Source organism: Haplochromis burtoni, unplaced genomic scaffold (genome assembly GCF_018398535.1).
Source record: "Haplochromis burtoni strain Fernald_Lab_line unplaced genomic scaffold, NCSU_Asbu1 Contig_12, whole genome shotgun sequence".
Taxonomy (NCBI): Eukaryota; Metazoa; Chordata; class Actinopteri; order Cichliformes; family Cichlidae; genus Haplochromis; species Haplochromis burtoni.
The window spans coordinates 3,663,417-3,690,256 of NW_024582373.1; the positions used below are offsets into that span (position 1 = coordinate 3,663,417).

The 26,840-nt window shown below is 37.9% G+C and overlaps 1 protein-coding gene across 10 annotated transcripts in view; it reads right to left on the bottom strand.

The window, feature by feature from the left end:
* The window catches only part of adgrb3 (adhesion G protein-coupled receptor B3), a 122,894-nt gene that overhangs the window by 59,559 nt on the left and 36,495 nt on the right, over positions 1-26,840 (bottom strand). For 7 of the 10 annotated variants that reach the window (XM_042215538.1, XM_042215530.1, XM_042215515.1 and 4 more), the window contains 6 exons: positions 12,234-12,344; positions 9,532-9,693; positions 4,311-4,475; positions 3,421-3,585; positions 1,449-1,613; positions 765-866 (listed from right to left, as the gene is read on the bottom strand). In XM_042215538.1, coding sequence (XP_042071472.1) covers positions 765-866; positions 1,449-1,613; positions 3,421-3,585; positions 4,311-4,475; positions 9,532-9,693; positions 12,234-12,344 — 870 coding nt within the window. The remainder of the gene's footprint in view (positions 1-764; positions 867-1,448; positions 1,614-3,420; positions 3,586-4,310; positions 4,476-9,531; positions 9,694-12,233; positions 12,345-26,840) is intronic. The other 3 variants (XM_042215534.1, XM_042215541.1, XM_042215544.1) reach the window with 3 other exon arrangements.

The following is a 26,840-nucleotide window of genomic DNA, read 5'->3' on the forward strand; positions in this document are numbered from 1 at the left end:
ATGCAGGATTGCTATCTTAAATTTCCAGAAAATTTGAGTGGAAAAAATAAATAAATCAAGGGTTGTGTCTCTGCAGACAAGTTCCATTCATTTGCCAGTAGTGCTTACAGTTTAATAATTATTTTTTCATTAGTTCGCTTGCTTGAATTTGCACTGCCACTTGTTTGCAAGTCAAATCAATGCACATTGCTCCAGGCAACCCGAGTTTGCCGTGCGTTTGACTTCCTGACCATGCCGAGGTGGGTGGCAATATCATCACAAAATGAACCCAAATTCTATAAATCCCACAATATTTTCCCTGTGAAATCAAAAAGGAGATCTAACATCACAGATTAAAGCTTGTTTACTAGTGTTGGAACTGCTGCCAACAATGAAATGTTCAGTGTCAAACTGAAAGAAGACCTGAGGCAACTCGGTTTTTATTTTCACCATTTACTACATCCATCCATTTTCTTAACCACTTATCCAGGGGAGCCTTACTTGGCTAACTTTGAGCGAGAAGCATGCCCTGAACAGGCCAATGCAAAGTCAGACAACCACACACTCTCTCATTCACACCTACAGCCAATTTAGAAACACCAGCTCACCTAACATGCATTTCTTTGGACTGTGAGTAGAAGTTAGGGTACACAGAGCCAAAGGACACCGTGCAAACTCCACAAGTGGTTCAAACCAGGAACATTGTTGCTATAAAGTAACACAACTAAGTCTCATATTTTAAAAAAAGAAAATACACAAATATATGATGTAGCTTCTGTCCTCACCTGTGGCATTAGGGGGACATCTATTGAAGGCGAGTTCTCCTGAAGGGGTTCGTCTCCACACCATTGACACTGCATAGTCCTCAGGACAAATTTCATAAGGTGCTGGAGTGCAAAGTAATACAAACATTACTACATCAATGCTAAAAGCTTTTTAGTCTTTCCAATATGATGCAACAATTTCTTCATGCTGCATATTAAGAGGTATGGAAATATAGGAGATCAAAGCTGTATAGTTTCAGAGAGTCTGAGAATGCATTTATGGATTATAATAAAATTTACCCTCTTCACATGCCTCAGTCTTTATGAGGGAAGGTACTTCTTAATTATAATAATGGAAAAAAAGTTTTTAACATTTTTGTGGAACACTGCTTCCTTTACTTCAGAGAATAGAAGTATTACGTGACTTCATGTTTAAGACTCTACTTCAAAGGAGATTATTTTGAAAACCGTACTTTAAGCTTTGATGATACTTCAATTTCTCGGTATGTCCGTCACCATGATTTCAATTTCTTCATTTATTTCAGTCATCCACCTCTGCTAATCTGCACCCCCTCTACAGACTCAGTTTTAACTGATCTCTTATAACAAGACATGTCAGTCAGTGCACAGAGATAATTATCTCCTCACTTTCGTTCAGCTTCTCTGTGGCCACTCAGACTTAAGTCTTATTATGCTCTGACTCACCTGGACACCGCTGGTCACTGCACTTTCTGACTTCTTCTCCGCTCCCATCACACTGTTGCCCAGTCACCGCTGCCCCCTGACACACCCGAGCACGCCTCTGCCATCCACCGTCGCAAGACTTTGAGCAGCCACTCCACGGACCCCAAGGATTCCACTGGCCATTAGCTAAAATGGAATCATTTCTAGTTAGAAACCGACACTATTACAAATACAACAACTACTTAAAAAAAACAAAAACAGCAGAAGATCAACTAAAAAGAAACAGCTATAAAAATGTCTTTATTTAGTGTGTGATATCTTTAGCTTTTGATTACATTTATATATTTTGCTACTCATGCTTTTAGTTTGAAGACGTAATTTCTTGGCAGTATTTCACAAATGAACAATATGACCTGTAATAATCAGGGGTGTGTGTATTTTATGGCTAAAGAAAATGAGAGCGCCGATTATTCACATCGTTTTGACGATATTAAAAAAACAAATAAAGCCACACACACACACACACATTTATGCTGACGTTTCCAAACCCAGAGGTACGATTTATGCCCTTGTAATGAACACTGTTAAACTCTGCGTTAGACAAAAAAACAGATGCTCCCCTTCAGCGATGTAGTAAATCACACGCCCTTCTGAATGGAAAGGTACAACACCGTGTGAGCAGGAAACACACACCGCTCATTCTAACCTCCACTTACCCCTTCTTCACTTATACGGGCATTTATCATGTCCTACAACTAACCTCTGTCAGGATTGCTACTGGAAGCAAGAAAAACCAGGAAAAACCACGATGACCTGTTGGCTGAAACTATCTGCAAGACATTGATCAAATCCCAGTGAATAGTGATTTCTTTGCCTGCACATGAAGCAGCTGATTCTTCAAACAGATGCATGCTCATGTGTTTCAAAGAGCTCATTGTTCCAGCAGTTCTGAAGAAATTGTTTTCATTTGAAAACACATAGCATTGATTCAAAAACCTGCACAGGCATTTATTGTAGTTATTAGGCTTTTTTTAAAGACTTTAATCTATTCAGTTACATTAAAAAAAAATACCAGAATTTCTAGAAACTAGCCAAACATGCATTTAGCTAGTTCTAAAAAGAAAAAATGATGCTTTTGCCTTGAACTCTTTGTCAAAGCAGTGCCTCCAGCACTAATGGACATTGTGCTGACTTGTTAAATAGTGGCTGTGTTTCTCACTAATGATTGATCTCTCACCTTGGAAACAAGTAGGACTTGCTAAATAGATAGGCCTCATTAAATGAATAAACTGTATAATGCATTCTCTCACTGTAACGGCAAACAACAGCATCACCTTCTTCATTATCATAAGCACAAATTAAAAATACGCATTCGCAAGCATTTGCCTCTGTTTTAGGGGTCCAGCAGACCACAGGGCTGGCTGATTATTGAAACAACATTTGTAATGACTTTGAAAACTAAAGAGGAAACCATGCTCCACACACATATCGGCGAGCTACAGACTAGAAACCTAGCTGTTTTTGCAGCTGCATTTGCATCAGGAGATTATGAGAGTGCTCAGACCCTTCACATGATCAGACAATTCAAAGCCTGATTGAGACCTCTAAGCAGACATCTTTGAGCCTCTAATGCATCTATGATGTTGACAGACAGTTCGGGCTGCTAACCCAGAATTATGTGAAAGGCATACAGTATATCTAACTGGATTTTTCAAATCCAATTGATAGAGCACGGTCTTGAACATTACTCTTGATTCTTACAATGCCGATTTGATTCTTGCTACAGGGCTTCTCTGTACGCATCAGGGAGAGTAAGATAGCTCAGTTAAAGGCGATAGATTGTGCTACATGGTAATGACTGTAATAATGATGATGACAATATGGGACGGGCTGGCTTTTTTTGTCTCTCTCTCTCTCTTCCCTGTTTAGAATCGTTGTTTTCAAATTTAGACATCAAAGCGGATATGGAATTAAGAGGCTCAGGATTTTTTACCTGTGCAGTCAGGATTATGGCACTCTCTGCTTTCTGCCCAGTGACCGCGACACTCAGATCCCCCATGGGCGGCTGCTGAGCACTGCCTGGTCCTCTGCTGTGTGCCATTGGCACAGGTCACCGAGCAATCGCTCCAAGAGCTCCACTCCTGCCACTGTCCGTCCACTGAGGCACCAACCACAACCCAACAAGCATGTCCCAAGTGAAGGGAAAAGGAGGGCAGACAGAAATGGGAGGAAATATTCAGATCACTATTCTCTCTCATACTGAAAGCCAATAAAACAGATGTTATGTGAAATGCAAAAATTTACAGGGCAACTTGTCAAATTTGAAGACTCAGACTTTCAGTCGGGTGTCTGCTTTGTTTTTTGTTTGTTTATTCAACTAGAATTTCCCAATAAAGTCAGAGACAAAAGAGAATAAGACATAAAAAAACAGATATTGGAAGAGTAGCTTCATATTAAGATTCATATTATTAAGAGGTTCAAAGCACACAGTGCCGCTACCTTCTTGTCAGGGAAGAGGGAAAGCATCTGAAATTGAGTTGTTTTCACTGAGTCTGCTAGGACAGCAAAGCTAACATTTACTGTGTGGAGAAACTCATCATCACTAATCTGCTTACCATTCACAGGCAACTGGGAGTAAGTGATTTTGACGTCAGTATTACAGTATTCCTTCTCAACAGGGTTACCTAAACCGCTTTATTGTGTAAGCTCAGAGTCTGCATCCATTCCCTTTTCTTTTTTTACTTACCTTTAAAATATTGCACTGACTAATATATGTGAGGTGTATTGCATTTTACAGAACTAATCTTTTAAACGAGTCCATGCTTTACTCATAACTGTTAATAAAATGATTTCTAACAGATTAAGAGAGCAGACAGATGATACCTGGGCAAAGGGCTATGTTGCAAAGTTTAGTCTGGGTCTCAGGTCCATCACAAGCCCTGCCTCCATGCTGGGGAGGAGAGCACATCCTAGTCCTAGTGCGGTGACCTCTGCCACATGTGAATGAGCACAGGCTCCACGGTGACCACTCCTCCCACACACCGTGTACTGCGGGCACAGAAAAGGCGTCAGGCCTAATCAATGTCTCTGTCTCTGATACAGCATAAACAAAGGCCTCACCGAACTGCGCTGAGCCATAAATGAAACAAAATCAATCAAAAGAATTAGCAACAGAGTAATGTAAGTAAAACACAGAGCACACAGACATTGTGGGGGCTATTCTCTAGCTCAGCCATAAGCTGCAGTCTCCTCCAAACATTTATCACAATAACAGCAAATGCTGCTCCTCTAACAACGCGCCATACAGTAGCACAGGTAGAACACAATAAAAATGTCAATCTCTGACAAGGGAGTTTCGACGTGCAGAACACCAACAATAAGAGTCCAGACTATCTAAACCAAGGTAACCATCAGGAACAGCAGGTCTAACAATGTCACAGTCTGTTGAATCTTCTTGGTTGACTGAGAATCTAATAGCAGGGGACCTTCAAGATAATGTGGGCTGACAATGGTTCTGGAAAGCTGTCATTGCACTAACATACTGATCATGGTAATGCACAAAACAGACAATCTATAGCCTGCTTCCAGTCCTCAGAGTAAGTGTGCAATATTTGGACTACATATCAGGAAAGACGGATAAATTAAAAAAAGAAAATGTATTGAACATTATGATATATGTTGCGGAGGTTATGTTGTTTCCTTTGGAATTATAAATCTGTGGCATGTTGTTTTTGAACAACATTTTGTCACCGCTGCTCATTAAAGCCAACATCAGTGAGATTATCTATCTAGCATTCAACGTCAACCGTGAGTTTGACATAAACGAATGCTCTAATACCCTCTGATCTATCTATTCAGATAATTTATTCTACTGAAACATGCTTCTAAATATAGCTATTTCTAATGTAACACAATGTTTCTTGACAAAAGTGCAACTTTTAAACTATAATTGCTTTTTTTTCAATTAATTTAAAACAATAGCTGGGAAAAGGCAGCATTCCTCTGGCATCTTGGTTTGTGTGTAAGCTTAACTGGGTTCTAGTTGACAGATGGTGAGTCTTCATAAAACTGCGGAGAATATTTGCTATTGGCTCATAGTTTTACTTTGGAGAGGGAAATGTGAAAATCTGAGAGGCAGACAGAAGTAAGACACCTCCTGTCTTGTCTTGGCAGTGCTCCTAAATGTACACAGAGATATGGAGTGATGAACACACTGCTTTCAAAATGTAAAAGTTTAACCTCTGATATTAGTTTCTGATGCAACTGTTGGCAGCTTGATGCCAGCACTGAAGTACATTTACTGACAGAGTTAAGGCCCAGCATTAACTTTAAGTGCATTGCATAAAACCCAGAAAATACTGAAACTGTGTTTGTTACCAAAAAGTCAATCTCTGTTTTTATCTATAAATCTTCAAACTTATACTTATGCTCTAATATATCACCCTTACCTAACTTGATTATTTTCTGCATGAGAGAAATAGAAAGGTGGCCACTTTCAAAAGTAAATCATAATATTAAAAAATAATACTATATGACATTGCAGTATAGGCTCTGGTGAGCTCTGATGGCTATTGAAAATGAGCGTTCAGCTTCAGTGTGTCTTCCAATGTTTTAAATAAGCAAATGTTAAACAGAAACCTGCAGTAGATGGACGGTGCTGCGGCCGTGATTAGGCTCTACATTTTCAGAAGTGTGGGAGGAATTTCTCATGTCTTGCACTTGCAAATTAGCATGCGCACAATTAATAGAGGTTTGTTGTAAACACAGCATATCTGGTGGTCTTATCATCTTTTGACTACAAACAGGACTTAAGACCTTAGTAATGTATGTCTGACTACTGTACAGTGGCCGCTGGGGCTTGATAAATCCTCTTCAGAAGGGTCGCTGTCCACAGCTTGTGCAGAAGCTTAAAGTCCCCGCAGTACAAATTTTTAGATCTCGGAATCAGTTGTAGAGTAGTTGGATCTTGGGATCAAGCCTATGGTCCGCCATGAGGCAAGCTACCGTCTGTCCCGGCCCGTGCCTCTAGGCGCTACTTTGATGCTCTTAGCTAAGTGGCCCATGGTGACTGAAGCCTTTACTTTGAAATATTCGAGTTCAAAGCTTGCAGTCACCACAGCTAGCAAAGATGGAATAGGATTCTGTCCCTTTGTGTGCTTTTTCTCTGAACTGCAGCCATGATTTACAGGGATGTCCATGAGCAATGCTATTGGTCTGCTAGAGGTGAAATTCCTGGACCACTACAAGATGATGGACAAAGCAACTGCATTTGCCAAGAATGTTTTCATTAATTTGAGGTAAGCTGGGATTTGGGTGGCCTTCTCATTGCTTTCCAGTGAAGTTTAACCTTTTTAACTTGCTAGCTAGCTCCTTTTACCCAACTGTAGTCACCATACAGTATTTATTATTTTGTTTCTGAGTGCCTTCTCTTTTGATACAGAGTGGTTTGAAGTAGCTTCAGATAACCCAATCAATGCTTCTGTAGTGGAGTAGATTTGCATCTGTCACACAGTAATTCAGTTAAATTCAGAGGGTTTTTTCATAGAAAAAGACCTGTCAACCAAAATGTCTAAACAAGATTTTATACATTATCATGCATGTAAAATCTTGACATATTTGTACTGATTCTAAAGTGTAGGTTATTGACCTGTGTTTTACTTATTCTCCACTTATTTTTCTATTTTTACACACTTCATTTTTTATTCCATTGTAATTGTCCTCAGTGCCCATGCTAAACATAGGTGAATATATCCTGCAAACCAAACCAGGAAACCTAGCAGCTAGCTACAGCTATGGAGTGTATGAGCGGCATTAAACAACCTAACTTTAAATTATTAACCCTGACCTGATGATGTAGCTAGCTTTACTTAGAATATAATCCTTCCTAAAAAAAAATTGACAACACAAAAAAAGAAAAAAAAGAAGATAAACCTGTTACCTTGGGTGACACTTCATAGCAATGCAGATAGGTAGCACAGTTTATGCTTCCTTCTCGTGTTCAAAGGGATGGCATCAAAGAGCCTTCCTGTGGATTTACATTGCAAAGCTTGCCGGCTAACTGAACTTAAGTAACAGAAAGCCAGAGGGGTTTAATGTCAAAGGTATAGCTCTTTATGATTTTACCAAACCTCACATTGTGAAATGTCTGATGGTGAAATAATATTAGTGTTTACAAAAAACAGAAGATGCCAACTTTTATTCAGGATGGAATCAGATTTTAGACGTATGTACTTTCCTCCTGGTTTTATCTTATATGTAAGGAAAAATGTTATTCTGATGAATATCTTATTGTGTGCTACAGTTTAAGAATCTAACAGTAACCTTAAATATGCACTGAATGTTAGTGCTGTAGAAAACCCTGAACTGAAGAAATGTCAGATATCAGAATTCCTGTAGACTGTGCTACTAAGAATAAAGCGAATAAGATTCAACAGAAAAATGCCATGGGTTTTTGTTGCTTGGCTTGTGAAAGGACTAGCATTTTACAACCCAGGGGATATTTCATACAGCAGATGTGTTGCTGTATTTTGGCATATTCCATCATGTTGTGTATGGCATCACAACTTATGTAGGCCCAGGATTTCTAACAGCATGCTTGATCTCAAGATGCAGAGCTCAGGACGCCGTTCACAGACGATGTTGCTGTTTTCAGTCATGGCAACTATAAGGTAAGGTTTCTTTTGACTGGAAGTGATGTGTCTTTAGGCATAATGTATTTTGGAGGTGTTCTTCTAAGCTTGGCATAGCACAGAGAGCAAAGAAAGCTAATCGATATGTCTGCCTTACAGAATATTAGATGTATACTCTGTGTTTCATGTGGCCCCATGCCAGGCTGGAGTTCTTTGTAGCAGTTTGCTACAGTAACTAAGTATAGTTAGTGCTATGTAAGTATTTTAAGGATGACCCGGTAAAACAACTTCTTTGATCCTAGTGGTAGATTTCAAGTATAAGTAAGAGAACAGCAAATCCGTCATCTTTCAAGTATTATAGTCAGAGCAATTTAACAACACAGCAGGAGTGCATTGATACGGTCTGAACTAAAAACTCATTAAACAAGTGAAAATTAGAAAAGCAAATTAGAATCTCTATCTTGTTGCTCTTTTAAAAATGTAAATTTCTAATTGCTTTACTTTCCCCTAAGTGTCAAGGCACAGTTCTATGGTGATTTTCTCCATTGTTATTTGAAAAAAGTTTTGGAACCACAGTGATAATTCAGCAGGGTTTATGCTTTCTGAACTGAATAATACTGGGCATTGAGGAGTCACATCAGGGCTGAAATGATGCTCTTTTATAATGATGACTCATTCTCTTTCTGTCTCTCAGTGTTGACGCGTACTAAAGGAATGACCCTTTTGAAAACCACCAACTTCCCACTTAGACAGACTCTATCTAAAATAGGATATAATACATCACTAATCAGAATGTCAGAGGATGCAGCTTGCAGTGTTTTTGATCGGCCATAATTACTTAGAAGTTTGCGGTCTCGGATGCACTGTGTTTATGATCGCCATCAGATACTTTGACTAAACCCGAAAGCTAAATCAACTTATTCGTGGGAGTAAAAAAAGAGGGAGAAAAAAATAAAAATTGACAGGGGTTACTTGTGACACGCTGTTCTACCAGATTCATTCTGACAAACATTTTCATGCTGCAATCACCAGCCAGCAAAGATGCTGATACCTGAGTGCCAGTGACTCATCTGCCATGCCATCATGGATTGAGGAAGAAATGCCTTAAAGGGTGTTTGAAGAAAGCTATTTTAAAATGCACAGTTGACCTTCAAGAAAATGAAGCTGACGATATATCAGTATCTACAGCTCCCAGGGCTCCATGTGGATCCACATGTCATTAAACCATTTCAATGCTGATGAATTGATTCACAGTTATATGAAATGGAAAACTCAAAATGATAATGAAAAAAGAAAAACAACATTCACAAAATAACATCAAAGAAACAAAGCATTAGATTCATTATATTATTACTACATACATTTGGAAATATAGACACATTCAGAAATTTGTTAAAACAGAACAACACATTTCCTCCCATATCAACAACAAAGGTGCAAAACATTAATATTCAAGAATCTGCGGCTAACACTACCTGGACAAGGGGCAGTGTTATTGCAAACCCTTGATTCTCTTAAAGGGCCGCTGCAGTGTGTTCCGTATGGTGAGACACATGTTCTTGTTCGCACCTGCGACCCTTGACCGCATGTTACAGAGCATGAGCTCCACTGGGACCACTCCTCTGCACCTGATTCACCTGTGTGGGAGAAGGGTGACACTAGTTAAATGCAGTAGTATGGTCCTGGGGCTTATACCGCTTATACTGGGCGGGGTGGGGCAATGTGGGCAGGTTTGAGTAAAAGAGGGAGGAGCCAACATGAGTAACGTCGGGGTGGGGTGAGGTCCTAAAGAAGAAATTTAGCATACAGTCTATTCTACCTTTATGTGATCTTTGATGAATACTGAATTGGCAGCTTAATTCCTTTGACTCGTGATTCCATTTGCAGGCAGCATAAAAGTGTTTTTGTGGCTGCAATCACTGGGAGTAGTAGCATTAACAAATGGCTCTCCAGTGTAGGAGTAATTTGTATATTAATCTGCCTTTTTACACCAAATTCATGCAAAGATCACAGAAAAGGTACAGCTATGGTTGGAAAAAATGAACAGTAGACACTAGGGTTACATCTATCGCTTTCAATTCATTGAAAAAAAAAGGTCATGCATTTCAGTGGAACTCAATATTATGTTTAAAAAAAGTAAATTCGCTATAAGCAAAAACAAAATTTCATGGTGGCATGCAAGAAAAGACAACATCTGAGAAAATAAAAATGGAATTTAATGGGTGTTAGTTCAGAAAGGGGTCTTAAATGTGGATTTCCTTGCACTGCAGCAAACTATCTAGTTTCCTTGACAACATTGGAGCAAATTCTGTGTTTTAGACAATGGCTTCAAAAAAAAAATCTTTTTTAATCTAGCTCAAGTTGTTAACTCGCAGGGATGGAGGAAAATGAGAAAGTTAGCTGATTTTATTCAGCAGATCACAGCCATTTTCATGAGTGGCTCAAAGCAGAAGGTTTTCCGTACACTTAAATTTAAATTTAAATTGTGGATGCCCAGAAGGACGTGTAATCTGTGCTATTTAAGCCACAGGATGTGAATGTGAGTCTGTCTTTATGGGCTAGGCCTTTAAATCTATAGGGAGAATTTGCAGTTGCTTAACTCTGCGTGCAGACTTATCATCATTAAATCATCATACGTAGCAGAAAGTATAGCAGATTAGCGAGGTAAAGGACCATAGCTGTTACATTAACTTGGAGATGTCTGAGTTAACTTAAAGGATAAAAAGGAAGAAACCGCATTGAGCCTTTCAATTTTAATGGTACAAAAGGTACCCCAAAAAAGCCATGAGATGCTAAATAAAGCTGCATAGTATGATGAGGCAGTGGGGTGATTTCCAAAGCCACGATAGCCAGAATGAAAGAAAAAAAGAATAAATAATTTGGTGACAAGTGAGTGGACAATAAAATTCCCACATGAGTGTAGTCACCGAATAATTGCTCTACGATTATGTTAAAATCCAGGTGAAGAATTCATTTTCTTTGAGGCTTTATGTATTGGAGGGATAATTCAATACAAAGCGAAATATTTTCAATTTCAGCTCTGAATACATTTATGTCATTGAAAGTCATCAAATCATATCAGAATTTAAAGTAGTTTCACAGCATGTTGTAACAAGGACACATAGATTCAGCCAAATAGGGGTCTTAACCCTGCCCTTAATTTTGTAGATCATAAAATAGACTGAGAGGTGGATCAATTTGTTAAATGAGGCAGTACAGGGAGAGTAAATTGTGTGAGAATGAGAAAACAGAAAAGCACAGCGGATGCAACTCGACAGGGAAACAACGTACCTACAGCGTGGGGAAAATGAAGAGATGTTAATGAGTATATGTTAGTAGTGGTGCGAATGCATGTACAGTGCGTCATAAATTAAAATGACAATGAAAGGAAAGGAGTTTTTAAACAATGACAGCAATTTAAACGAAACAACACATGAAAAAAATAAAACATTTCCCAAAACTTAAAATAAAAAAACCAAAAACTTAATAATAGCTACAACTAAACCCACCCACTAAAAACAAATGTTGTCTAGCTATATTAAAGCAAAAGATACTTAAAAAATAATGAAAGCAAAATAAAGATTTTGCTTGGATTTGTACCTAACTTGTTTTACTACTTTCTGATTTTATTAAAAAAAAAAAAGCCAAAACTGGTGGATCGTAAAAGCCATAATGAATTTAGATCATTTAAGTTTTGAATTCGCTACACTTGCTGAAACCACACAGGTTCATTTTATCTCTAAGGGCCACATCTATCAGTTCAACTTTTGCCAAGTATGTGTTTCATATTTGGCCGAAAGGGTGGGTTTTTTCATCGAATGACATTTAATTTATCACGCCTTGGAGGAAATAATTAACTACATCTGGGCCGTAGTTTTAAACTGCTGTTTAATTAATGTTCCCCGAATATACTGTATGAGTAATCCACTCGCCAACTCACTATGTGACAATAAAACAAACAGACCCACAAAACCCAATTATGTCCTATATTCAAAGTAAATACTCCTAGAGAAATGGGAAATTTTCTTCCTCGTCCATATGTAGCAATAGAGAATGAGTAGGAAAAATAATAATGCAAAACATTTCCACTTAAAAGGTGCAGTACAAGAGAGAGCATGCATGATGAAATTAAGTTTAGTTAACAAAATAAAGTCAAGAAACATAACTATTGTATTACCAGTTTGTGCCATAAATTTAGCAGATTCAGCTTGCTCCTGCAGGGCCTTTGTGTCATGAACTGATCTTGGCCGCTGACTTTTTACTGTATGCTCTCCGATCATTCCATATTCTATGGGACAGAATAGAGGTTCATATGAAAGCTAGGCTTAAACATGATGTTCTGAGAACAAAAAGCTTATTACATACTGTTTTCAGGATGTTTGAAGCAACTGCAGTACATGGCTAGAAACAAAGACCACACAAGGTTGTATTTAATTTGTCCTTTTCTCTATGGCATAGAACAATGCAACGAATTTATACGGGTGAGTTGGAAGTATTAATTGAGCTTGAAAGCACAGCGTAGACACATAGCAAACATGCAGATAAACTCACATTGTTTTTTTTCTTGTTGTTGTTTGTTTGTTTGTTTTTAAAGACTAACACTTCATTAGACCAGCTCCCTCCCTCCCGCCCGCCCTCCCACCTGCCTGCACACCCAAAAAGAAAAGAAAAATAAATGAAAGTAAAAATGTGTAAGCCATCAGAAAGCCACAGAGGAGGGGGGGTCATGGACATAACATGCTATTGATCCACGGTTTCCTCAACACTTTGTCATCTTTGTGTGATTTCTTTTTGGATGGGCAAGTCCAGGAGACTGAGAGGCTTAGACAAATGTATTCTGAGCTGTATTCATTACAATGCATGCCCTCTTTGCTTCCCATAAAGGAACAAAGAGACAATGAGTACAGTGTTTTCAAGCGACACCGAGAAAAGTGATGCTAGAAATATTGCAATTAGAAAGGAATTTGCATCAGCTCTTTTAAGCAGATGTATCATACTGTAAATAGCTCATGCAAATTGTTTTTGAACTCTTGTTTTTAATTAAAATCTAGCATTACTTATGGCAGTGTGAGCCTAATGAGGTGATTTTATCATTCGCAAATAGGCAATGCAGGTGATGCATTAACAACAGATTTACACATAACTTATGTTAGTACATTAGACAATACAATGCATCAGCCATTGATAGGAGTGCTTAAATGATCTCTCCTAATAGAGTTTGTAGCCTCGTTTTGCTAAATCCCAGCACCAAGCCGAAAGCCTCGAAAGACTGACCTCCCTCAAAGTGAGCCACAGAGGGAGAAATCTGTCATCTGATCTGATCACGTTACACAGAAAGTTAGAAATGTTATGACTAATTATACGGTAAATCACTTGAGTACAGAAAAGACAGTTGTCTAATCCGCGCATCAGACTGTTGGCATTAACCAAATCACATCAACAAACATGTTCCGTGATTGGATTAAGAAAAATAAATAAAGAAATCAGGGCAGCTAGATTCAAACAACATCACTACCCAGTATAGCATCAAGGACACTGTGTTTGTGCTCGCATAAAAAATTCGAATATTAAGAGGGTACAATGAAAGGAGGGAAAGCCGCCAGGTAGAAACAAACATCGCAGCCGTTTGATGCTGATTGGGATCTTCAGGACCGTGACTGCACAAAGTAACACGCTTTAGAAGCTTGTTCAAAGGTCTTTCAGTCTGATTTGATCATGTCCACATCTGTTTTGCTGAAATTAGGTAGAAAGCACAGTGTGAACTCTTTGTCGTACAAAGAATGAGCAGGTACACTGATGATTGGACAAACAGCAGGCAGTTCATCTAACGTTCAGCCATGTAAGGCTAACTGCTGCAGATACTCTGACATGTTATTGCTTTACAGTGTTTCATGCTCTACCCTGTGGTGTCTTGAATCATAAACTAATTCCTCATTTGGCAGAATAAAAGGCCTGTCTGATTTAGTCAGTCTGAATGCCTGCTTCTTTGTGGGAAATTTTTAAAAAATAACAGCACGCGCTGCTTTTTAATTATTTCATACAAATGGAAGAAAACACTAAAATCTACACGACGGCATACAGTAAAACTCGCTTGCCGCTTGGCTCAGTGGGGCTAGCTGGGTGCCCTTAAAGTGATGCGTCTTTTTGAATGAATATCCATTTCCAACAGTAGCATTCAGTGCAAGCAATGATTAAAAAACAAAAAGGTGCAAAGCATAATGACCTTGGTCTCAGTTCAGGTATCAAAAAGGACATATGGTGTCAGGGGCTGTGACAATCTGTATTGTCATTTTTAGATACCAATCAACATCGCTGGCTTCATGAATCATCGATGATTATCATACTTTTTCATGGTGTTGATTATGTGCCTTTGCGAAACATTGATCAGCTCAGCGGTGATATTAGCCTTGCAGCCAGTCACACCTAATCAGCAGCTGATGATCAACAGTGCAACAAAGGCACTGCAGCATGTCATTAAGAGTGGTGTCAGTAAGATATTTGGATGGCAATTATTACAGCGCAAGTACACACACACACACACACACACACACACACACACACACACACACACACACATTTTTAACACATTTTTAAATACAAGTCTTTCTTCGAAGTCACAGATTCATCATTTTGTGGCTGATATTTGAGTGATTATTTCTAAATCAGTCTGGACAGGCAGCTATTAAAAAGGCTCAACCTGTTGGTACACAAATTAGCGCTGGCTGATTTAGCGCAGAAGACATCTCAGTTTTAAGTCCGTGAGATTGGAGCCTCTTTTGATGCCACAAAGCCAAGATGTTAATCCTAATGTTGTGTTTAGACAGCCTGAGGTCAAATTTATATTAAAAAAAAAAGAAGCAAGATGTCAAAACACGACACCAGAAAAGTACAGGGAAATAAGGTATAATTGAACTACTTGGGATTGTATTCAAGCCTGTAGCCATGTAAGGATGAATATGAGAGAGAAACCAGATTTTTAATAACTGGAGGGATAGGCTGTTGTCATTTGTCAAAGACACCCCAAAACAATGTGTCTTCACTGTGTTACAAGGCAGAGAGCGCAGTTGATGTATTTAGCATGTCATTACTTGAAAACATTTCTTCCGTTTCAGACAGAATTATTTTGAAGTTTGGTCCAGTATTTAGAACTTTTAAAATGTGTGCTTGAAAGAAAATTAAGTTTAAGATTTATGAGATGTCTCTCTCTCAGTCAGGACTAAAGAGCATACTTATTGTTGATATCCATCATGCTTCCGCAACAAAGGAAAGACAATGCCATTTAGAGAAATCCATCACTGTTACCTTTCTTTGCTACCCTGCAGTGACTGATTCGTTCACTTAGTTTTTCTTGCACATAACCTCGATGTAATGCTTCACTGGCAAAGCATGCAATTTTTGGACAAGAAACGCAATACAACTACTTTGGTGCCTATTAGCCTAATTTCAGAATGAGAAATACTGGGATTGCTTTCCAGAAATAGGCAACATTTTTTGTGGAGGAATTCCTTTGGCTTAAAGGAGGTCTATTTGCTTCAAAGTCCTTGGTGAATAAATCAGTAATAACCACATTTTGCTTTTTTCTGTCTACAACATTTTAACATGGGGCCAGGGCCATGGCAAATGTACACCTTAACTACTTTTTTTAATATGTTTGGTTTATAGTTAATGCATAAAAGTACTGATAACTGAAGGAATGCTATCTATCTATCAACAGTTCTTACCAAATCCATACACAAAACCTCAGACAAATTAATGCACACACTCTGCTTGCGTTTTACATTTTTAAAAGCTCCTAATTTGCTAACTGAAGAAGCAGAATTAGCATTCCATTCAGTAATGCAGCATCAAAACTGCAATTATTTTCAGTAAGTGCAAAAAAAAATAAAAATAAAATGGATCCTTTAAAAAGGTGCAAGCAAATTCTATTACCATGCTGTGCCATCAGTTTTGTAATGGCAGCCATTTTGCTTGCCCCTCTGGGATTATCAACAAATCAGGTGAGTAATAAAGAGGTTGAGAATCAGATTAGGCTTTTTTGAGCAAAAGTACCTTCCTCTCAACTTTAAGGAGCTGAAATGATTGAGTGGCTAGTCTCAAGTTGATCTTACTGCGAGATATGTGTGGCCACTCTGGAATGGAAAGAAAAATAGCGCCTTTGTTCCAGTTAGATTTCCAGAGGTACATCTGTTAGAAAAGCCAGTGCTGCATGCAGAACCAGCCACGACAACCGTGGAGCAGCCAAAACAATAATGAGAAATATGTATTTGGTCAAAATGTTACAAAATGTCTGCTCAGATTATGGACATGGAAGCACCGACCTTCTCACCACAGGACTGTAACCTCTGCAGATTATTACATATGATGCTTACACCAGAAGAATAGCCTGGTGTTTTTATATTTTAAACCCAGAGCAAACTATTCATGTGAGCCTGATTTTTGGGGCTTAAAGCTTAATTAGTGGGCATATTTGCAAAGATATTCATGCTTGATTTAATTAATGTGTGACTACTGACTGCATCAAAAACACATTACAAACAAAGACTTTGCACACTATCAAAGAGAGCACAAGTTCCCTGGATCCATGACCTTTGTCAACATTCGACTTTGATTCGCTGCCTACGGTGGATTTTTAACACTGAAAGTGATCACGGCAGCCACAGAGTCCAGTGGTAGACATTCCGTTTCCAGGTTCATCTTCAATATGTGGACACATTCCATGTGTAATTTCATTGAAAGGTAGTAAAAGCCAGACCCATGTCCAATGACGGATGTGTCTAACCTTGCATGAAATGAGCCTTTACTCCAAAGTTGCTATGAGTAGCTTCTATCAGGGGTACCTCACTTACTGCCCTCCATGCATTCCTGCCTGACTGACTGACTGTCACAAACACAGCTTTTAATGAGAAGCACTTCATTACAGCTGCACTTTGAAAAGTGTAATTTCTCAAAAAATTGAGACAACGGTCCATACAGACTAGGAAGAGAAATACCCCTCAAGCTCAGGCTTGACTTTGATCCATTACTCAACAGCTATGCTACTGAGGCTGACAAATTTTGGTCAAATGTAGTCATATTTCTGGGTAGTAGGTACCTTTTTAGATATTTAGGACTTATGTTCAAGTCATGAATTACAATGGAAATATATTTAAAGATCCTAAAAACCTAGACGTTTGTCTTTAAAAAGGGTAAGAATGAAAATGTGCTAAAAAAAAAAAGCTGTGTTGTAATTAATAGCTGAACAAAGTCTTATTTGTGCTAAAGGCCCCGTTCGCTGCTTTGTTATTCAAACATAAACATCAATGCAGAAAAATGATCACAGGCTTTTCTGATGGATTATGGATTGTTCTGTACAAAAAAGGAACATAACTTTAATTAACAATGAGTATACTGCAGTAAAGAAAGAAAGAAACGTTCTAATAAACAAACAAAACAACAAAAAAGTCCAAGAAAGTCAGTCATAATGTGTAACAGTGGAGCACATAAGAAAAACATGATATAAAAACATCAAATATACATTTATTCAGAGTACAGATTCGACTACCAGGTTTTATTTTTACTCAAACAGGACAGTACATTTTGTTCTCTGAGTATCAGTGGAAGACTACTTTTTAGGGTCCAAAAGTAAACACATGTGATGATAACTGATGATGACTCATAACAATGATTATGATGTAATGAAGATGCATCATATTTTAGCTCATGAATAGACTCCCATGTCCAAACTGACTCATGTTAGGCCATCCGGAAACAGTCTTTAAAATTGATTCCGTTGTCCTCAAGATATCTCCTTACCACCATTATAGAAACCCTTCACTCTTGGTGGGACCATATGCTTGAGCCAATGTAAAAAACTCAATTAGTCCTTCATTAAGAAAATGAGGGGGTTGCACAGAATCAGATACAAATTACGAATTGTCCTCTGAGACACACAATTATCCATCATATTCCTTCTGCCATCTGTTTGCTTCCTGTTGACTCTCCTAATGACTTAGATTGAAGCCAAATTAGAATTCTGTGCAACTGCCACTGCACCTCATTGAAAAGTCATGTGAAGTCGCCTAAAAATGGAGCAAGTGTGGTGAGACAAGCACTCAGAATGCAGGCTGTTCTTAGCAGCGAGGATATATTTTGCATCACTGATGTGTAGGCAAATGAGTGGAAATTGCATTGATAATTTACAGCACAATGTTAAATCACAAGGTTATTGAGCAGTACCTCACAAAGCAACCTAGATGGAGCTCTGACGTTATCAAAGCACTGCATCAAGAAGCCCTGTTGCTGGGTGCCGTGAGCAGATCATTCCTCCTCTTTTTCCATACACTTCAGGGAACGGGCATCAGCATTCTGTTTTTATATTATTTCAACTGATCCAAACATGTATACCGTCAAAAGCCACACAGTTTATATGCTGACTCCACAGTCCAAATGCTGAGTTATATTAAAAGAATGAGGCAAAAAGCACCATCTGCATTATTGTGGTTGTTAACTAATGCTTGCAAATCAACCTCTGGCAAGTAGACTGCACGTTGGTTCTCTTAAGAGGGGGGAAATGAAACAAGATAAAATATAGACATGCATTTTAAAGTTATCTTTTTTGCAAAGATGCACCAGTGCTTGACAGTGTGGGTAACTGCATATGTCGTGCTTTCAGTTTAGCTGCATGGTGCTATCAGAAAATAGATCCGCCTATGGAGCATTTTAAAGTGAAAGCAATGCCAAGATTGCAGCTTATAACTTGCAAAATCACCAGCCTTTTCAAAAACCCACACTGTTGAACTAGCCATGACTAAAAGTGGGGCTGCTGCAGGGACACAACTGAAAGGACTACTGTGCACTGACAGAAACAAGGATGGAAGCTGATTACTAATGAAACCATTTCAGAAAGGGAAGTCAGGTTATATGAATTGTATAGAAATACTGATGGCTTTCAAATCTGGGACACCAGTCTCAAGCATTTCATGAAATATTCTCTTGTTTTGGCCAGTCACCTCAAAACAAGAGATGTATTTATGTATTTATTCTGGCAGCAGGGTATGATCTTAATATGCTGCTGTAAATTTTACAAAATTATTCACCGAGATATGCTTTACTACAATTCACCACCTAAGGGACATTGAAAAACTATGGCAGCAACTCCTGGCATCGGTTTAGAAACGTACAACCACAGTAGATGACCTGGCAGTCGCACACACTGCCAAGCTCAACGCCACCATGCCAAGCAATGCATCTGTCAAGTGAGAAACACGACACATTTTTTAGCACCTTTGTGACTGCAGCCAATTTTCAAAGAGCCTACCTTGTCCTTTTCTGAGCCATTTTGCTTGGCATACCAAGTAGTGACCTTCGATTTAATAGAGTCATGGTTCGCCGTTCATGGAAATTCCTCACTAATAAACAGAAAATGATACACCTAAGAAATTAAATGAGCAAAACACAATATGAACTCTGTAACCATGGAAGCAAATGTGGTCGGATGACCATATTTCGTAGCAAGATAAATCATTTCCAACAGGCCCTAATGAGACTTTCATAATTCATGCTGTCAGCTTTTCCACAGCACCAATCACGTCGGATCCTTTTGCAGTGGTAAAACCCACTGCTTCAGACTGCCACCCTGCATCTATCAGCACAGGGAACATTGTGTCATATGCAAGTTAGTCATGAGGAAGATGCCTGCAACATGCCCTGTCTTGGCTCATTGGCTAAGCTCATGTTAAACCAAATACGCTCTCCAAAATAATTACAAGGGATGTAGAAGCGATGCGGAAATGTCCTCAGACAAGTCAGGGCATAACAACAGCGCAGTTGGATTTTCATTTAATGGATTCTGATGCCAAGTCGGGAAACATGAGACAATCTCAGTTATTACAAGATTTGAAACAAAGCGTGCCTGTACCTGACTGCAATATTTTATTATGAAGCACATACAAAATTTAGGCTTCATTCATTTAGTAGGAATTTTATTTTTCACTTTTTGTTTGTCCCGACAGGTTGCATGGAGACATTATAATGTAGCTCTTCATATTCAGCTCTTCAAATAAGACCATATAACCAACAGCTCCAGCTTTATTATAGTTCATATGACACTCCTGCTATATTTTAGTACAAAATACAGCAATGTTTGTGCTTTTGTTAAACTAAAATGGGCAATTAATAAGAATTTATTCTAAATAGATGGATACTTTTTAATGAGAAATGAAAAGGGTGAACTCCTACCATCTCTGTATAGTTTTCTTTTTAAAATAAGGATGGCAGTGCTTCTGTATTCTCTGTTTAGGCTGTAATAAAGTGTTTAGGGAGCCAGAGAATTGGAAACATAGGAGAGGAAGCTCTGTAGGGATTCAGTCCCAGCACAAGAGGAGCATTTAGTTCAAGAGTCAGGCGATTTAACCACTTGATGATCTCTGGAAACCCATAATATTCACAAACACAAAGTTACTGTGTGCTACGTTTTAATTTGGCCTATTTTAGCTTCTGTAAAGTCTTTTCTTGCCTTTCTCTGTAAGTTTTTTTGTAACAGAAAAGCAAAGTTAAATAAGTAACATTTGCTACTTTCTGTCACAAAAACCATGAAAAGTCTTAACAACAATGATTAAATCATGCTGGGTAAATATTTCAGGTTTAATGCCAGCATCCAGAAACCTGTGATTGCATATCAAAGAAAAGATCAAAGAGAAGCTAAATACTAAACTAATAGAGTAAATAAGTGCTAGCTTGATTTTAAATTATTTTGAATAGTGCTGCTGAAATTAGACTGGGTTTTTTTAAGAGATAATTGTCATTTCAATAGGCCAAAACACTTGAGGGAAATTGGAAAAGGAAAAGTACATTAGAAAAAAAAATCAGGATAATTAATTTCTGATGTTTTCAGAGGGGTCCTGAAGAAGGTTCCGGGTTATTATCCACTAGAAGCTTCTGAAATAAACCTCATACAAAATGATAAGAGACCAGGCAGTAAACAAATGAAAGATAATTCCCGTTCATTTGCAAATTTCTCCTTGTCTGGACTTTCTCCTTAACTAGACAGCACATGTACAAACAGCTGTATTGCCAGTGCTAATAGGAGATAACACACACACACACACACACACACACACACACACACACACACACACACACACACACACACACTACTCTATATAAAATCTGCATTTTTTTCATCAGTAGAAAAAAAGATGCTTTGTTTACCTTGTCAACAAATGTGACACCAACAAAGATGTTTGTGTAGTCTCCCACAGCTTTCAGAACAATATCTGCATTATCAGGCTTTTCTCTTACATGTGGATTGAAGGGGAAATTAGGTTACTGTCTTTTTGTGATTATTTTGGAGTTTAATATAATTGCAGTGAGTGCTAATAACCGACATGAATTAAAACTCTATGCAAACATTTTCCAAAAACAAAAAACCCACCTCACAACCAAAAGCAGTATTCATCAGTGATGGCTGAACACAGACATGTCTCGATGAATGGATGGTAAAATTATACAAAATTTTAACATGATGTCTTGTTGCCGTGTGGAGCTGGCAAAGTACAAAGTTGAAGCTTGAAGCTTGAAATAGTTTAGTGTAAACACGAGTAAAAGATATTTGGTTCAGTGGCTAGAAGCAGAAAATGTAATCCGTCCATGACCAGACCATGACATTAATTTCTTACAAAGAAAGAAAGAGAAGTGCTAAATAAACTCATTAACCTAAAGAGAAACCTAAACTCTCACGTAACCTCGATAAAAGTAAACACAAAATGTACCTCGGCCCACCAAAAAGACCTTCTAACTTTGTCTTCCTTGGATCAAATCCTAGATGGAGTACGAAATGACTTCTCAGTGACAGCTTCTTGTTATATGCAGCAGCAGAGGCAGCCAAGAGTGACATTAGTATTGGAAATTAATTGTTTTTTAATGTGCACGTCTCCATCGTCCACCACCACATAGACATGCACCATTACTGTGGTCAATTAGCCATTCAACATCTTACCGTTGGCCATTGTATGGAATTGATTACCACACCACGAGCTTTCCCTGCAGCTTGCCATGTCCAGAATATTAAGTGTTATGTAAAAAAAATGTTGAACACAACAAATTATGTTACATCAGCTTTTCCTTAACGTGACTGCTTAACTGCCTTTCACCTGGAGGCTTCAAGCAACGTTGCATCTGCAACAGTCACACTTTTGCACATTTCCCTTTTTATACACACAACATGGTTTTTCTACAGCTGGTCAGCATAATTAGCGCTAAACAATCACAGTCCTTAATCTTGTTATTAAAGCCCCTGTTTTTTGGTCTTGGATATGAAGGGAAATAAAGCCTCTTCAACTGAGCTTCTTGGCCTTTTTGGCTATGATGACATTAAGGATGATTGAAGTGCATTATCTGGGCACACAATGGCTGCTGTCCATTCAGCTGTGCACTGCAGAGCACTGAAATAGGGAGCTGGTGACACACTCACTGCAGAGGAACGTGGAGTTTTAAAGGCTCATGACACCCAAGCCGCCCAATAGCTTTGGCTGAATAGCCTGTCTGACCTATTGTCAGCCAGTTCACATTATTGTCGATGTACCTGTCTGATATGCAGTCAAAGCTCTAAGGTCTTCTGCCTCTGGTTAAAAGTGCAGTAAGCCTTAAAAATTGAAGGTGATTTAAAGCATATCCCTTTGTCAACTCACTGATGGTACCAGGAGTAGTTAATTTACAGGAAATAATTCATCCCAGTCAGTGTTCATATAACATCTCCCACTTTGTTGGGATTTTTTTTTTACCTCCAAGTGTTTACATTTAATTTGATTCATATTCTGACAGATTCTCATGATAAATGTGGCAGTACATGCATTAGCTAATCAATACTTATAATCAATAAAATACTTATTCACTGTCACACTAAAAAGAAATCCGCTTCCCTCGAAGGCAACCGCTTGTCCATTTTGTGTTTCTCACACAACAAACAAAATGGGATGTCTATGTGAGCCTGAATGACAAAAACATTTTCTTTCGCTTCTCTTGCTCTTCTGTGAAAGCAGTTTTAATGAACTTCTCAGTGCACAAAATGTAGCCATATGCATATATTTTTTTCCACCCTAATCAACAAAGAAAAAGACGCTGCCTTTTCATGCACTCCCTGGTTCTAATCTAATTAGAATTTATTAAACTAAGCAGAAGTTCAAGGGCATCAATAACTACATTTTCCCCCAAAACACAGAGTTAGATAGTTAGAAAAGGATAGTGCGCAACATTGAGGGAACCATTTTATTCCTGACTATCCTTTCACCTCATTATGGTATTTAGTGTCAATGATGAATGCATATTTTCTGCATTTCCTCCTGATTTTAAATCCAGGCAGTGCTGAATGGTCACATAAATCAACAATATTCAGCCAGTAATTGAATCTCCCTGGACATAAAATGATATAAAAAAAAAAAGGGGTAATCAGAGGGCATACTGTACCATGTACTACAGCAGAAAACTATGCAGGCATAGGACAGCAGGATTAAACCAAGATGTATTAGATGTAAATTATATGAAATTATATGCACAGACTGTTTTTTAAATATATGCTAAATATATAGAAAGACATGGTTACATAGAAGGATGCATTTAAGATGCAAAGAATGGAATAAAAGTAGACTGTATAACATTTCTGTTCATTTATGTTTTAGAGATGCAGAAATGTATTAATACACTCTACATGACTCACAAGAGTCATATAGATTTTCTGTTCCCAACACATGGATAAGCATATGGATCATAATGCATGAAAGCACCTTTTCACCTCATTTTAAACCTGTCAGCACAGACCTCCCTTCCAGGTAACAGCTAAATCTTCCAAAGCTTTATCTTTAGTTTAACAAGACTCTCTAAACAAATCAGAGGTTGTTTGTGTTTGCAATGTTATACAGTTCCATATAGCTCCTAATATATCAACACAATACAGGTCTGCGTAATCTTTAAATTTGTTGATTTAAATTGAGATCAGTTTTAAATCTTTTTCTGTCTTTTAGACTAGTTTAACCCTAGTCTAGTCTAATCTAGTCTAAACTAGATTTTCTGTTATTTAAATGACTACCAAATTAGTCCCCATGAACATTCCTAGTAAGAAATATGTTTTCTTGTCTGACAAAATTTAATGGTTAATAATCTTTCTTATGTAGTATTTTCCTCGTATTTCTTAAAGATATACTAATCCCAATGGTATGAACAATCTGTACTCAGTAAAATACTGAACTTACTATTACCTCATTTCTTTTTGGAGACACAATTTTAAACACCACTCAATTTATCAGGTGTTTCGAGGGAACAATTACTGCTTCTCAACATTTACCCAAAAGTTGCGTATTTTCTCTCTAAGTTCTGCTTTTACAGTCATTCATTTATCCACTATTTTGTTTATTTTGTGTATGTGTCAATAGTGTCTATGTTGTTGTGTTATTGTTGTGTCTTTGTTTGTTGTAGCATTAGCAGTGAGTGTTCTATGTATCTAAAGATGGTGCCTGTGTTTCATTCTCTAAGTTATATTCATTTAAATTAAATTCCCTTTTAAAGTATGACACAAGGGTTAAAAAAATAAAAAAGAAAGAAAATGACTTGAAATGTTAAAATGGAGAATTTCTTGTAGCGTGTTCATCGGTAGCATGTTTGTGTATTAATAAAGTACCTAAACATATAAACGAGTGAATAAAAATCTGATCTGTAGATGTAAAGAATGCTATTTTGTGACTTAAATTTACATAGGTTTCACTCTGCTTGTCATCATTCTGTGGGGATATGCTATAGATTTAGGCAAGCTTGTCATCAAGCATTCGTCAACTACAACTACTATTCTTTTTTTTTTCCAGTTTTCTTCTTTTATCATCCAGTGACACACAGGCTTGAGGCCATTTTGTGTCTTTTTACTTTCCTGGCTCTCAAGAACCAGTTTCCAACCACTGGGCAGAAAATTTGATTAAGATACAAGTAAATAATTATAATGAATGAAATAAAACAGCTCTTAGATTACTTTTTTATGAACACTTTATGCATATTTACCATGAAATGGCAGGATCCCTAGAATTATGGCATTACCGGGTCATTATCAAGAAAATAAATCTTTATCTCTTAAACGTTATTTTATTACCTGATCAATCAAGTTGGGATCTTGGCACATTCATTTGTTACAGCTTCACAGATGTCAGGAATTCTAGGGATTTGTTCTGTTAGTTGGATAAACAGGCAAAGATTAGCATACTTTTCACAGCTTATAATTATTAGCGCCCATGTTTAAATTCATGGCTAAAGCAGTATCTGCTGATGGTATTATTTGGCACTAATCTCAAGTAACCATTTTTACCAAAACATCGTGATTATTTTGTTAACATTTAACACTCCTTGAGAATTCTACATAAAAATGAAGTAATGTAAAAAAAACTTAATTTACAAATCTTATACGCCAGTTTTTTATTCACAGTAGACATGAGAAAATCGATCATTTTAAATAGAATATGAGCTAATTTTGAATTTGATGGCAGCAACACAAATTGTCACTAGGTATGAATGTGAGTGCGAATGGTTGTCTGTCCCTGTGTGTTGGCCCTGCGACAGACTGGCGACCTGTCCAGGGTGTACCCCGCCTCTTGCCCTATGACAGCTGGGATAGGCTCCAGCGCCCCCCGCGACCCTGAAAAGGATAAGCGGAAGCGAATGGATGGATGGATGGCAGCAACACATTCAAAAGTTTACGCATTGTGGAACAAAAGGCTGGGAAACTAAGTGGTACTACAAAGGAACAGCTGGAGGGACTTTTATCAACTAATGCAATTAGTTGGCAATTGATCAGTAACATGACTGTATATATAAAAAATTAGAAATTACAAAAAGAGCATTATACAGAGGAAGAGAGATTCACCAAGTCTACAAATGTTTTCGAATGATTTGGAATAATGTTCTTAAACATAATATTATGAAGACAAAATATCTCATTGTCTACAATACATAATGTCATCAAAAAATTCTGAAAATCTGGAGAAATCTCTGTGCGCAAAGGACAAGGCTGAAAATCGATATTAGCAGCTTCACAGGGTTACCAGAGTCCAGGTCCTCAGGCTGGCTGAGGCTCACTGCATTTAAAACAGACATGGTGTCTGTCATGGAAATCATTGAATGGGCTGAGGAACCCTTTCAGACAAATGATTGTCTATAAACACAATTCACAGTTCCATTTTCAGATGCAGTTTAAAACTCAATCAGGCATCAGCCATATAATGCTGCTGTTAGCCTAATTTAAAATGTACTGTGTCAAAGTGGGAAATTGTTTTGTGGCCAGACAAATTGAAATTTCAAATTCATTTTGAAAAATATGGACACTGTCGACCAAAAATGAGAAGAACCACCTGGCTTTTTATGAGCACTCAATTCAAAAGCCTGGATCTCTGATGGTATGGGAATGCATTATTGCCTATGGAATTGGCAGCTTGCATATGTGAAAAGGCACCATCAGTAAGGTACCAGGTTCTTCAATCCAAAAAGAACTGGCATATTTCAGCAAGATTATGCTAAACTACATACTGCATCTAATTTATTACTACAGCATGGCCTTTTAGTAGAAGAGTCAGGGTGCTGAACTGGCTTGCCTGCAGTTCCGACCTTTTACAACATTTGACACATCATTAAACAAAATATACAACAAGACCCAGGGCTTCTGAGCAGCTACAATCCTATATCAGACAAGAATTGGACAACGTTCCACAGCAAAGTCCAACAACTGGCCTCTTCAATTCCCAGATGTTTATACAAGAAGAGGAAATGCTGCACAGTT